This window comes from Artibeus jamaicensis, unplaced genomic scaffold, assembly GCF_021234435.1.
Source record: "Artibeus jamaicensis isolate MK-2021 breed Jamaican fruit bat unplaced genomic scaffold, CSHL_Jam_final contig_687, whole genome shotgun sequence".
Taxonomy (NCBI): Eukaryota; Metazoa; Chordata; class Mammalia; order Chiroptera; family Phyllostomidae; genus Artibeus; species Artibeus jamaicensis.
Window position 1 is genome coordinate 1,581,714 of NW_026521925.1, and position 13,021 is coordinate 1,594,734.

The window sequence follows — 13,021 nt, forward strand, 5'->3', positions numbered from 1 at the left end:
ATAATTGTGTTGCTCTCAATATCTTTCTTGAAATCCTCTAAGATTTCTTGATATATTTCGGTGCCCCTATGTTTGGTGTATATATGTTTATGATGTAATGTCTTCTTGGTGGATTCTTGTCTTGAGTATTATGAAGTGACCTTCTGGGTCTCTCTTTATGGCCCTTTTTTTGAAGTCTATTTTGTCTGATATGAGAATTGCTACCCAAGCTTTTTTTTCTTGTCCGTTTGCTTGGAATATTTATTTCCAGCCTTTCAGTTGTAGTCTGTAATGGTCTTTTGTCCTGAGGTGGGTCTCTTGTAGGCAGCATATGTGTGGGTCATGCTTTCTTATCCATTCAGCTATTCTGTGTCTTTTGATTGGAGCACTTAATCCATTTATGTTTAAGGTTATTATTGATAGGTATTTATTCATTGCCATATTTGTACCTGTGTTCCTCTCTGTTTCCCTCTTTTCCTTCCTTTTCTTAAAGCAGTCCTTTTAGTATTTCTTGTAGAGCTGGTTCAGTGGAGGCGTATTCTTTCAGAGTTCTGTTGTCTTGCTAGCTCTTTATTTGGCCTTTTATCTTGATTGAGAGCCTTGCTGGTTAAAGTAGCCTTGGTTGTAGGCCTCTGGTTCTCATTACTTGGAATATTTCTTGCCATTCTCTTCTTGTTTGGAGTGTTTCCACTGAGAAATCAATAGCTAACCTTATTGGGGCTCCCTTGTATGTTATTTCTTTTTTCTCCCTTGCTGCCTTTAAGATTCTCTTTGTTTTGGAATTTTGCCATTTTAATGATAATGTGTCTTGAAGTGGGCCTCCTTGGGTTCCTCTTGATTGGGACTCTCTGTGATTCCTGGATTTGTGAGACTTTTTCTCTCATCAAATTAGGAAAATTTACTCTCATTACTCTTTCAAATACATTTTCTATCCCTTGTTTTTCTTCTTTCTTCTGGTATTCCTATTATTCAGTTATTATTATATTTCATATTATCTTGCATTTCTCTTAATCCTTCTTAGTTCTTTCTGAGCCTCTTTTCATTTTCTTGCTCTTTCTGTGAGATGCTTTCTACTTTGTCCTCCAACTCACTAATCTGATCTGCCACCTCATCTATTCTACTTTTGAAACTTTCTACTGTGTTCTTCAGTTTGGAAATTGTATTCTTCGTTTCCTCTTGTCTCTTGCTGATATTTTCTATTTCCTTTTTCATATTGATGTAGTTTTCAGAGAGATCATTGTAGTTCCCCTGTAGTTTCTGGTAGTTCATTGTGAGCTCTTTGAGCTTCGTAATAACCAGTGCATTGAATTCACTATTTGATAGTTGATTAGCCTCTATTTCATTTAACATTCTTTCTGAAGTTTCTGCTTTTTCTTTCATTTGGGGATTGTTTCTTTGTCTTCCCATTGTTTGAGACTCTACTTGTTAGTTTCAGCTTCTAAAATTGACCTGTTCTGACTCCCTGGGTTTATGTTGTGAACTTATGTGGTATAATACCTGTGAATTTCCATGGTACAGAGTCCTTCAGGTATCTTGATGTTCTCCGTCTCCACCTACTCCTGCGCTGGTCCTTGCGCTGGTCCCCGCACTGGTCACGTACCACTTCTGAGTGTCCTGGCTCCCATAGCTGAGTCCTCAGGCACCCAGTCTCGTCGCTATGGCAGCAGCACAGGGGCCTCCAGTGTCCTGACTTCCACTGCTATCTGGTGTTTCAGTGTTGGTTACAATCTCTGGTCTTTTAATTTCATAAATGTTGGGTAACTGATGGTTTATTGCACTGTTTCTCTATAGATCTGCCAGGATGTTCACCCACAAGAATGGGAGCTATAATCCGCCCCACCCTACTCTGTTGCCATCTTCCCCAACACATTTCCTCAACTGCTTTTATTGGGTTGTAATACACAGAAATACAGGCAGCAAGCATCAAACAGTAGATAACATTTCAAAGAAATCTGAGGGCTTAGTCTGAGTCAGTGTTTGTCAGGTAAGGGGGTTGCAGAAACTTTGGGAGACATACTCATTTCCTGCTTGGGCCCTTATATATGAATAAAAACACTCTTAGCAAAGCAAGCTTCACAGGACTTTTATGAACTCTTTCTTATGCCTGATCACCCTGGATCCCGCTCTAACCAGCAATGGGCTGCACTGCCTCCCCCATCATAGGTTTTTAGGCTTAAGTGGATTAGAGCCAGGAAGTGCTTCTCCCAGAGGACATGGGGACTTGGGCTATGTCAGAATAGCTGGGGTTGGGGCATCAGGGTCCATCACTCCCTCTTTGTCGCAGCTCCCCAAGTCCTTCCATGATGGCCTCCCATGTGATTGTGTCTGGCTTAGGTTGCCCCTCCTCTGAGGGGTTGTACCTGTCATAGACCAACCAACCAAGCATTGGGGGCAGGGGATGAAGCAGAGACAAGCTTTGTCTCCTTAGTGGCTCCCATTCCGGAGGTTGATCGCTCAGCCTTAGCTATGGGTGGGTGGGGGGGCAGCTACAACTCCTGAAACCAGGCAGAGCGGTTCCCAGGTTCCCAACACAACATCACTTTAATTTTGTATGCTGTGTCACCCCACCTATTGTAACCTTCTCTGGACTTCCTGTGTGAAGTCTGCAGAGTGACTATGCATCATTTATGGGATAAAACTCTTCTTCATTTGTGACATACAAAGTCATGTGTAAACCTCATCCTTTCCAGAAATATCATTAACTATTCCCCTACTTGCACTTAATGCCCCACTCTTGTGTTCTCTGACTTAACTCATTCTCTTTTGTACTTTCCCATGTGCTACTGTTCTATGGGGAAGGTCCTCCTTAACCCTTGCCTTTATTTTATTTTTAATTTTAAAGATTTTATTTATTTTTAGAGAGAGGGGAAGGAATAAGGAGAAGGAGAGGAACATCAATGTGTAGTTGTCTCCAGTGTGCCCCTACTGAAGACCTGGACCACAACCCAGGTATGTGCCCTGACTGGGAATCAAACTGGTGACCCTTTGGTTTGCAGGCCAGTGTTCTATCCACTGAGACGCACCAGCCAGAGCCCCTTGCCTTTATTTATTCAAAACTCACTTAAAACATTGTCTCTTCTGGGAAAGCCTCTCTGAGACCCTAATTCTAACTGATATGCTCCTACTCCACTTATTGTTATTTATTTGAGTTTATGCACAGCCCTCCTTCAGTAAGTGTTGGACACTGTCAGAATTTATTCTCTAATGCTTTAAAAATTTTAAGCCTAATATAGAGTGAGAGAATGGAAGATTTAATAAAATAATAAAATTAAATATATTAAAAATAAAGAAGGATATAGGGCAGTCAGAAAAGAACATGCCTGAGGAGGTGTCATTTGAGCAAAGTCTTGAATAAAATGGGGTGCAGAGCTGTGTGTGGGAAAAAGCTGGTATAAAAGCCTGTGATAGGAATGAGCCCATATTTTCATGGAACATAAAGAAAGTTAGTGTGGTGGAGTGGAATTGACGATGGTGTCATAAGATTAAGTTAATGGGGAATAGGACCTAGGGGACAGGTTGAAGAATGTAGATGTTATTCTGTGTGTAATGAAAAGATATTAGAGATTTTTTTGAGCAGGGAAAAGATGTGATGAGATTTATATGCTTTAAAAGATAACCTCTTGCTGCTGTGCTCAGACTAGTTGTAGGGGTATAAAAGTGGAGTTAAGAGATGATTGACGTAAAGCCAGTGAAGAAATTATGGTGGCCTGATGCTGGTGGAGGTGGAGCAAAAGGATCAGTTTTAGGATATATTTTAAAATTAAAAAATGTTAGGGAATTGCTGATAAACTGAATTTGTTCTGTGAGAAAAAAGATAAATTAAGGGTAGCTCTTCAGTTTATTTTTATTTTATTTTTCCAACAGGCTTAATGCACTTCATATTTCTTGTATAAAATTATGTGGTTGTCACAGCTGGAGCCTGGGACTTCTGCAAAAACCTTTTGGTGGATCATTACAAGATGGTCAGTGAATTCCTGATAGGGACACTTGGTGAGCAAGGTATCTTTACAGAAGGCAGGGTGAGATAGCTATGGACCTTAGAGATGTCATCAAAGGTGGCTTTGTTCCAGACATAAAAAATTCATGTTTTAAATTGCATGCCATTTTGAGTAATGTGATGAATTTTTTCTTTATACTGTCTGGGACATCAATCACACCCTTTACCAGCATATCCATAATTTATTTATTTATTTTTTAAATTTTTATTTAATTATTTTTCAACTAGTTTCCTGTCTACTTCTTCCATCCCAGCCCATCCCACCCCAAGCTCCCCACCTCCGGCCCATTTCCACCCCTCCCTTAGTTTCTTGTCCTTGTGTCCTTCAGACTTGTACCTCAAAATGCTTCCCCTTTTTCCCCTTAAATTCCCTTCCCTCTCCCCTCTGGTAACTGTCCCCTTATTCTCTATATCAGTGTCTTTGGTTTTTTTGGTTGTTTTTTTTTTATTTAGTTATTTTTCAAGTACAGTTTTTTGTCTATTTTTCCCATCCCAGCCTCCCCCGCCCCTTGCTCCCCACCTCCCTCCCATTTCCACCCCCCTTAGTTCTCGTCCCTGTGTCCTTCCTATTTGTTCCTCCAAATCCCTCCCCCATTTTCCCCTTAACTTCCCTTCCTTCTCCCCTCTGGTTACTATCCCTTTGTTCTCTATTTCAGTGTCTTTGTTTTTTGTTGTTTTTTTTTTCTGCTTGATTGTTTGTTTTGTTGTTTAGCTTCCTGTTAAAGGTGAGATCATATGGTATTTGTCTTTCAACCCCTGGCCTATTTCACTCAGCATAATGCTTTCCAGTTCCATCCATGTTGTTGCAAAGGGTAGTAGCTCTTTCTTTCTCTCTGCTACATAGAATTCCATTATGTATATGTACCACAATTTTTTGATCCATTCATTTACTGACAGGAACCTAGGTTGCTTCCAAATCTTGGCTGTTGTAAATTGTGCTGCTATGAACATTGGGGTGCATAAATTCTTTGAGACTGGTGTTTTAGCATTCTTAGGATATAATCCTAGCAGGGAAATTGCTGGGTCAAAAGGCAGGTCGATTTTTATTTTTCTGAGAAAATTCCATACTGTTTTCCATAATGGTTGTAGCAGTCTGCAATCCTACCAACAGTGAACTAGGGTTCCCTTTTCCCCACAACCTCTCCAAAATTTGTTGTTTATTCCTTTGTTTATGATAGCCATCCTGATTGGTGTAAAGTGTTATCTCGTTGGGTTTTTAATTTGCATCTCTCTGATAGCGAGTGATATTGAGCATTTCTTCATGTGTCTCTGAATATCCTCTAAGTCCTCCTTGGGGAAGTGTCTGTTCAAGTCCTTTTCCCATTTTTTTAATTGGGTTGGTTGTCTTAGAGTGGAGTCATGTAAGTTCTTTGTATATTTTGGGGATTAAACCTTTGTCTGTGGTAGCATTGGCAACTATGTTTTCCCATATATTTGGTTGTCTTGCTAATTTAATACTGTTTTCTTTAGCCACGCAGAAGCTTTTTATTTTGATGAGATCCCATTTGTTTATTCTTTTGTTAATATTCCCTGTTCTAGGGGACATATCAATAAAAATGTTGCTGTGTGATATATCTGAGATTTTCCTGCCAATGTTCTCTTCTAGGACTTTAATGGTTTCAAGGCTTATATTTAAGTCTTTTATCCACCTTGAATTTATTTTGGTGTATGGTGTAAGTTGGTGCTCAAGTTTCATTTTTTTCCACATAGCTGTCCAGTTCTCCCAACACCATTTGCTGAAGAGGCTATCTTTACTCCATTTTATGTCATTGCCCCCTTTGTCAAATATTAATTGACTGTAGAGAGTTGGGTTGATTTCTGGGCTCTCTGTTCCACTCCATTGGTCTATGTGCCTGTTTTTATGCCAGTACCAGGCTGTTTTGATAACAGTGGCCTTGTAATACAGTTTGGTATCAGGTATTGTGATTCCTCCTACTTTGTTCTTGTTCTCAAAAGAGCAGCTGCTATTTGGGCTCATTTATGATTCCATATAAATTTTCGAAGTGTTTGTTCTATGTCTGTGAAGTATGTCATTGGTACTTTAATAGGTATTTCATTGAATCTGTCAATGGCTTTGGGTAGTATGGACATTCTGATGATGTTAAGTCTCCCAATCCAATGAACAAGGTATATGTTTCCATTTGTTTCTGTCTTCCCTGATTTCTTTCTTCAATGTTGTGTAGTTTTCTGCATACAGGTCTTTTACCTCCTTAGTTAGGTTTATTCCCAGATATTTTATTTTTCTTTTTGCTATATGGAATGGAATTTTTTCCTTGATTTCTACTTCTGGTGTTTCATTGTTGGTATACAAAAATGCCTTTGATTTCTGGATATTGACTTTGTAACCTGCTGTTTTGCCAAATTCATTAACTAGTTCAAGCAGTTTTTGGGTAGAGTCTATAGGATTTTCCATGTACACTATCATGTCATCTGCAAACAGTGACAGTTCTGTTTCCTCTTTTCCTACCTGGATGCCTTTTATTTACTTTTCTTGCCTGATCACTGTGGCTAAAACTTCCAATACTATATTTAATAGAAGTGGTGAAAGTAGACATCCTTGTCTTATTCCTGATCTTAGAGAAAAAGATTTTAGTTTTTGCCTATTGAGTATGATGTTGGTTGTAGGTCTCTCATATATGGCCTTTATTATATTGAGGAATGCTCCCTCTATTCCCACTTTGCTGAGTGTTTTTATCATAAATGGGTGTTGTACCTTATCAAAAGCTTTTTCTGCATCTATTGATATGATCATGTGATTTTTGTCTTTGCTTTTGTTTATGTGATGTATTACATTTACTGATTTGCGAATATTGAACCATCCTTGCATCCCAGGGATGAATCCCACTTGATCATGGTGTATGATCTTTTTGATATATTGTTGGATGCGATTTGCCAATATTTTGTTGAGGATTTTAGTGTTTATATTCATTAGTGATATTGGCCTGAAGTTTTCTTTCTTTGTTGTATCTCTGTCTTGTTTGGAATTAGGATGATGGTGGCTTCTTAAAAAGAGTTTGGGAATTTTCCATCCTTTTGAATTTTTTGGAATATTTTTTGAAGAATAGGGTTTAGCTCTTCCTTAAATGCTTTGTAGAATTCTCCTGTGAACCCATCTGGTCCAAGGCTTTGGTATGATAGGAGTTTTTTTATTACTGCTTCAATTTCTTTAGCTGTTATTGGTGTGTTCAGATTTTCTGCTTCTTTTTCATTGAGTTTTGAAGATCATATTTTTCTAGAAATTTGCCCATTTACCTTAGGTTCTCAAATTTCTTGGCATACAGTTGTTTTTTTTAAAATTTTTTATTGATTATGCTGTTACAGTTGTTCTATTTCACCCTTCATTCCCCTCCCCCCTACCCCCCCATCCCCACCATTACCCCCCCCTTAGTTTATGACCATGTGTCTCAATTCCTTTAGATTCTATATTTCCCATGCTATTCTTGCCCCCCCCATCTATTTTCTATCTACTGTCTATGCTACTTATTTTCTGTACCTTCTACGCCCTTCTCCTCCTCCCACTCCCCTGTTGCTAACCCTCCTTGAGATCTTCATTTCTATGTTTCCACTCCTGATCTAGCTGTCCTTTTAGTTTGCTTTTGTTTTAGGTGTGGTTGTTAATAACTGTGAGTTTGTTGTCCTTTCACTGTTCATGTTTCTTTAACTTCTTTTTCTTCGATAAGTCCCTTTAACATTTCATATAATAAGGGCTTGGTGATGATGAACTCCTTGAATTTGATCTTATCTGAGAAGCACCTTATTTGTCCTTTCATTCTAAATGACAGTTTTGCTGGGTAGAGCAATCTTGGTTGTAGGTCTTTGGATTTTATGACTTGGAATACCTCTTTCCAGCCCCTTTTTGCCTGTAAGGTCTCTTTTGAGAAATCTGCTGACAGTCTGATGGGGACTCCTTTGTAGGTGACTGTCCCCTTAGCTCTTGCTGCTTCTAGGATTCTCTCCTTCATTTTAATTTTGGCTAATGTAATTATGATGTGCCTTGGTGTGTTCCTTCTTGGGACCAACTTCTTTGGGACTCTCTGAGCTTCCTGGATTTCCTGGATTTCCATCTATTTCCTTTGCCAGGTTGGGGAAATTCTCCTTTATTATTTGTTCAAATAAGTTTTCCACTGGTGGCTGTGCCTTTCCCCCTTCTGGTACCCCTATAATTCGGATGTTGGAGCGTTTAAAGATGTCCTGGAGGTTCCTAAAACTCTCCTCATTTCTTTGAATTCTTGCTTCTTGACTCTTTTCTGTTTGGCCATTATTTGCTTTCTTCTGGTCCACTCCATTGATTTGAGTCCCAGTTTCCTTTTCATTGCTATTGCTGTCCTGTGCCATTCCATTCATTTCAATTAGTTTCACCTTCATATATTTGTCTAATTTGTCGGTATAATCAACCAGTTCTGTGTGGATCCTGATGACCAGTGTTTTAAACTGTGTGTCTGAGAGTTTTGCTATTTCTTCCTCACTTAGATCTATGGGCACTGGGTCTTTGAGATCTTGTGACATTTTTGGTCTGTTCTGGCCCTTTAATTGTGAGAAGTGGTGCCTAGGACTCCCAGGTAGCTGGGTTGTGAAGCTGTATGTGGGGGCGTGGTTAGAGCGGGAAAATGGCGACCCCCTCTGCTGTTTCTCACAGCTGGGTGAGGATTAGTGTCTTAGGTGGTTCACCTGGACCGGGCCACTCAGAATCGCTGGGTTATGATGCTATATGTGGAGGTGGGGTCAGAGCGGGGAAATGGCGGCGCGCTCCACTGCCACCTGCCGTGGAGACCCGCCGGGCCCCGTTCCAACCGCCCACTCCTTTGCCTGTCCACCCGCGCACAAAGGTGCAACCACAGTCAACACACAGCACCGTTCCCCCGCTGTCTCCCCTGCGGTTGCTCGCCTGGTGGCTCGCTCGGTCGCTAACTAGGTCCAACCCTGGGCCTGGATTTGGCGAGTCTGGATTCCGCACCTGAGTCCGGCTGACCGAGACCTCCTGTGCAATCCCGCTTCACCAGCCGCTGGTTTCGCCCCTTACTGGTCAGGCTGAAGAATTTGTTGATATCAGACTTCCGAAAATTTCAATTTTCTGTGTTCTGGCTGTGTTTTCTGTTGCTAGTATTTAGTTGTCTCTAAACTTGGTTGTATGAAGAAGCACGGTGTCTCCACCTATGCCTCCATCTTGTCGGAAGTATGTTAAACAGTTAAGTCCATTTTATCTAGGGTGTTGTTTAATGCTGAAATATCTTTGTTGATATTTTGTTTGGAAGATTTGTCCATTTTTGACAGTGGGGTGTTAAAATACTATACTGTAATTGTGTTGCTTTCAATATCTTTCTTGAGGTCATGTAAGATTTGTTTTATATATTTGGGTATTCCTATATTTCATGCATATATATTTACGATGTTTATGTCTTCTTGGTGGATTCTGCTCTTGAGTATTATGAAGTGACCTTCTGGGTCTCTCTTTATGGCCCTTTTTTGAAGTCTATTTTGTCTGATATGAGAATTGCTACCCCAGGTTTTTTTCTTGTCAATTTACTTGAAATATTTGTTTCCAGCCTTTGACTTTTAGTCTGTGGTGATCTTTTGTCCTTAGGTGGGTCTCTTGTAGGCAGCATATGTGTGGGTCATGCTTTCTTATCCATTCAGCTATTCTGTGTCTTTTGATTGGAGCATTTAATCCATTTACATTTAAGGTTATTATTTATAAGTGCTTATTCATTGCCATTTTTGTACCTATGTTTCTCACTGTCTCTCTCTTTTCCCTCATTTCCTTAAAGCAGTCCTTTTAGTATTTCTTGTAGGGCTGGTTCAGTGGAGGCATAATCTTTTAGACTTCTTTTTATCTCGGAAGCTCTTTATTTGGCCTTCTATCTTGATTGAGAGCCTTGCTGGGTAAAGTAGTCTTTGTTGTAGGCCTCTGGTTCTCATTACTTGGAATATTTCTTGCTATTCTCTTCTTGCTTGGAGTGTTTCCATTGAGAAGTCAGTAGCTAACCTTATTGGGGCTCCCTTGTATGCTACTTCTTTTTTCTCCCTTGCTGCCTTTAAGATTCTCTCTTTGTCTTGGAATTTTGCCATTTTAATGATTTTGTGTCTTGAAGTGGGCCTCTTTGGGTTCCTCTTGATTTAGACTCTCTGTGATTCCTGGATTTGTGTAACTTTTTCTCTCATCAAATTAGGGACATTTTTTATCATTACTTTTTCAAATAAATTTTCTATTTATTGTTCTTCTTCTTCTGGTATTCCTATTATTCAGATATTATTATGTTTCATATTGTCTTGCATTTCTCTTAATCCCTCTTCATTTTTTCTGTGCCTCTTTTCATTTTCTTGCTCTTTCTGGGAGATGCTTTCTACCTTGTCCTCCAACTCACTGATTCTATCTTCTGCTTCGTTGATTCTATTTTTGAAACTTTCTACTGTGTTCTTCAATTTGGAATTTGTATTCTTAATTTCCTCTTGTCGGTTGCTGATTGTTTCTATTTCCTTTTTCATGTTGATATAGTTTGCGGAGAATTCATTGTAGCTCCCCTGTAGTTTCTGATAGCTCATTGTGAGTTCTTTGAGCTTTGTAATAAGCAGGGCTTTGAATTTACTATCTGATAGTTGATTTGCCTCTATTTCATCTAACATGCTTTCTGTTGGTTCCGCCTTTTCTTTCATTTTGGGATTGTTTGTCTTCCCATTGTTTTCAAGACTTTTCTTGTTAGCTTCAGCTTCTGATTTTGGTCTGTTCTGACTCCCTGGCTTTATGGTGTGAACTTTTGTGGTAGAATAGCTGTGAATTTCAGTGATGTAGGCTCCTGCAGGTATCTTGATAATCTTTGTTTCCACCTACTCTTTTTTTGTGTGTGTGCAATCAGTTGGAGGGGTAGGCCAAATGGTTTATGACAGCAGAAGAGTATTTTATGATAGTTACAATTACATCCAGTAGGGAAGAGATAGACGATCTTTAGGCTATATGTAATGTTAGCCATAATCTTCAACCCAACTTGCCACTTTTATGAAAGAATAAACAAAAGATAAGCTTCTTGTTGTGGAGGGAAGGCTTATCAGTTGGAACTAGAAAGCAGTGAGGTTGCAGATGGTCAGATTTTGAGGTAAGGTGAGAGTAAGGAATAGTAGATAGGTATATTGTGTGAGCAAATAGAGTTAATTACTCCAGTAATAGAATTCAGGAACTTGTAAAGTGGGATAAGATCTGGGAGATTAGTTGTGAAGTGTTTACAGTTATATAGAACAGCTATTATTTACAGTAGTATTAGAGTGAGAATCTTGTGACTGACTCTATGAGATCAGTCTGAATAGGGAGTGTAGAGCTTTGGGTAGTGTGCTAAAGGAAAAGAAGAGGCATAAGGTATAGAAAATTAGAAATACAGAGACATGGTGTTGTGCTCTGGGGAAGAGAGGAGGATTTGTAAACCCCGGAGCAAGGTTCTGCCTACCCGAGGCTGCTGCTGTGCGGAGACCCGGGGTGAAGCTACCATCACCATGTCTGACCAGGAGGCCAAACCTTCAACTGAGGACTTGGGTGATAAGAAGGAAGGAGAATACATTAAACTCAAAGTTATTGGACAGGATAGCAGTGAGATTCACTTCAAAGTGAAAATTATAACACATCTCAAGAAACTCAAAGAATCATACTGTCAAAGACAGGGAGTTCCAATGAATTCACTCAGGTTTCTCTTTGAAGGTCAGAGAATTGCTGATAATCACACTCCAAAAGAACTGGGAATGGAGGAAGAAGATGTGATTGAAGTTTATCAGGAACAAACAGAGGGTCATTCAATGGTTTAGATATTCTTTTTATTTTATTTACTTTTCCCTCAGTCCTTTTTTATTTTTAAAAATAGTTCTTTTGTAATGTGGTGTTCAGAATTGAATTGAAAACTGACCTCTACCCCCTATGTCTTTAAAACATCTGGTAATTTGAATTCTAGTGCCCATTCATTATTGTTTTGTTTTCATTGTGCTGATTTTTGGTGATCAAACTTTAGACCCCTTCATACAGCCCTCTCCTTTTTAAATATTACATGTGTGCACAGAGAGGCCACCTTTTTCAGGACTGTGCATTTTCAGGCTTGTGATAAATGAGGTCGACCAATGCAAGTGTTCCTAATGACATTTCTAATTGGCCGGGAAGTTCTAGCTTGTGATTGCTTCACTCCTGGACTATGACTTTCAGTGGGAGATGGAGGTTTTTCGGAGAACTGAACTGTGGAAAATGACCTTTCCTTAACTTGAAGCTACTTTTAACATCTGAAGGTCTGGACCAAAAGAAGAGAAATATCAGGTTGGAGTCAAGGTGACAGATAAAGCAAAAGTAAGACTAACTCCAGAGATGGCTTCCCTCAAGAAAAAGCATTTTAAGAGTAAAGAAAAATCTTGTCAGAAGATCCCAGAAAAGTTCTAATTTTCATTAGCAGTTAATAAACTTATTCATGCAGAAGTGTAAAAAAAAAAAAAGAAATACCTTGTGGAGGAAAGAACAGAGGATTCCTGTCATATAATACAATATAACCCGTTAAGACTAAGGAGCCTATACAGGAGGAAGAGGAATACAAAGATACCCTTAGAATATAAATGAAGTGAGAATAATGATAAAACAATACAAGTATGCAGCAACATACAAACAAAAGAAAACAGCACAAAAAAAGGCAGAAGAAGGGAGGAAAAAGAGATAAGTTTGAGAAGAAGGGAAGAAGGACTAAAACAGGAAAAAAACAGAAAGAGGATCAAAAAATTGAAAGATAAAGCAATAATAAAATTCAAAATAAATGAGATTACAAAAAAAAAACACAAAACAAAACAAAAAAACTCTTGTTGGTTTTAAACTGTCCAAACCAGGTTTTCTGGTTGCAGTAGGACCTCTCTGTGGGCTATGTTGCCAGTGCGAGCCAGCCAGGCTACCAGACTGGGATGCAGGCGCCCGCACTCCCTCCAGGCTTCCTGTTTCCCTAGCACTCTGGCACAATACTTCCTCGCTGCCAGTCTGGGTGGTAAGCAAGCCAAGCCCTCGCAGGAGAGCACCTCAGTCAACTGCTGCTGACCGGAATC

At 39.4% G+C, this 13,021-nt stretch overlaps 1 protein-coding gene across 1 annotated transcript; it reads left to right on the forward strand.

Annotated features, from left to right (window-relative positions):
- The first annotated feature begins 11,349 nt into the window (after positions 1 to 11,349).
- On the forward strand, positions 11,350 to 12,142 carry LOC119059346 (small ubiquitin-related modifier 1). The gene has a single exon (XM_053671428.1). It carries the CDS (start codon positions 11,456 to 11,458, stop codon positions 11,759 to 11,761), a length of 306 nt encoding a protein of 101 aa, XP_053527403.1. The 5' UTR covers positions 11,350 to 11,455; the 3' UTR covers positions 11,762 to 12,142.
- The last annotated feature ends 879 nt before the right edge of the window (positions 12,143 to 13,021 follow it).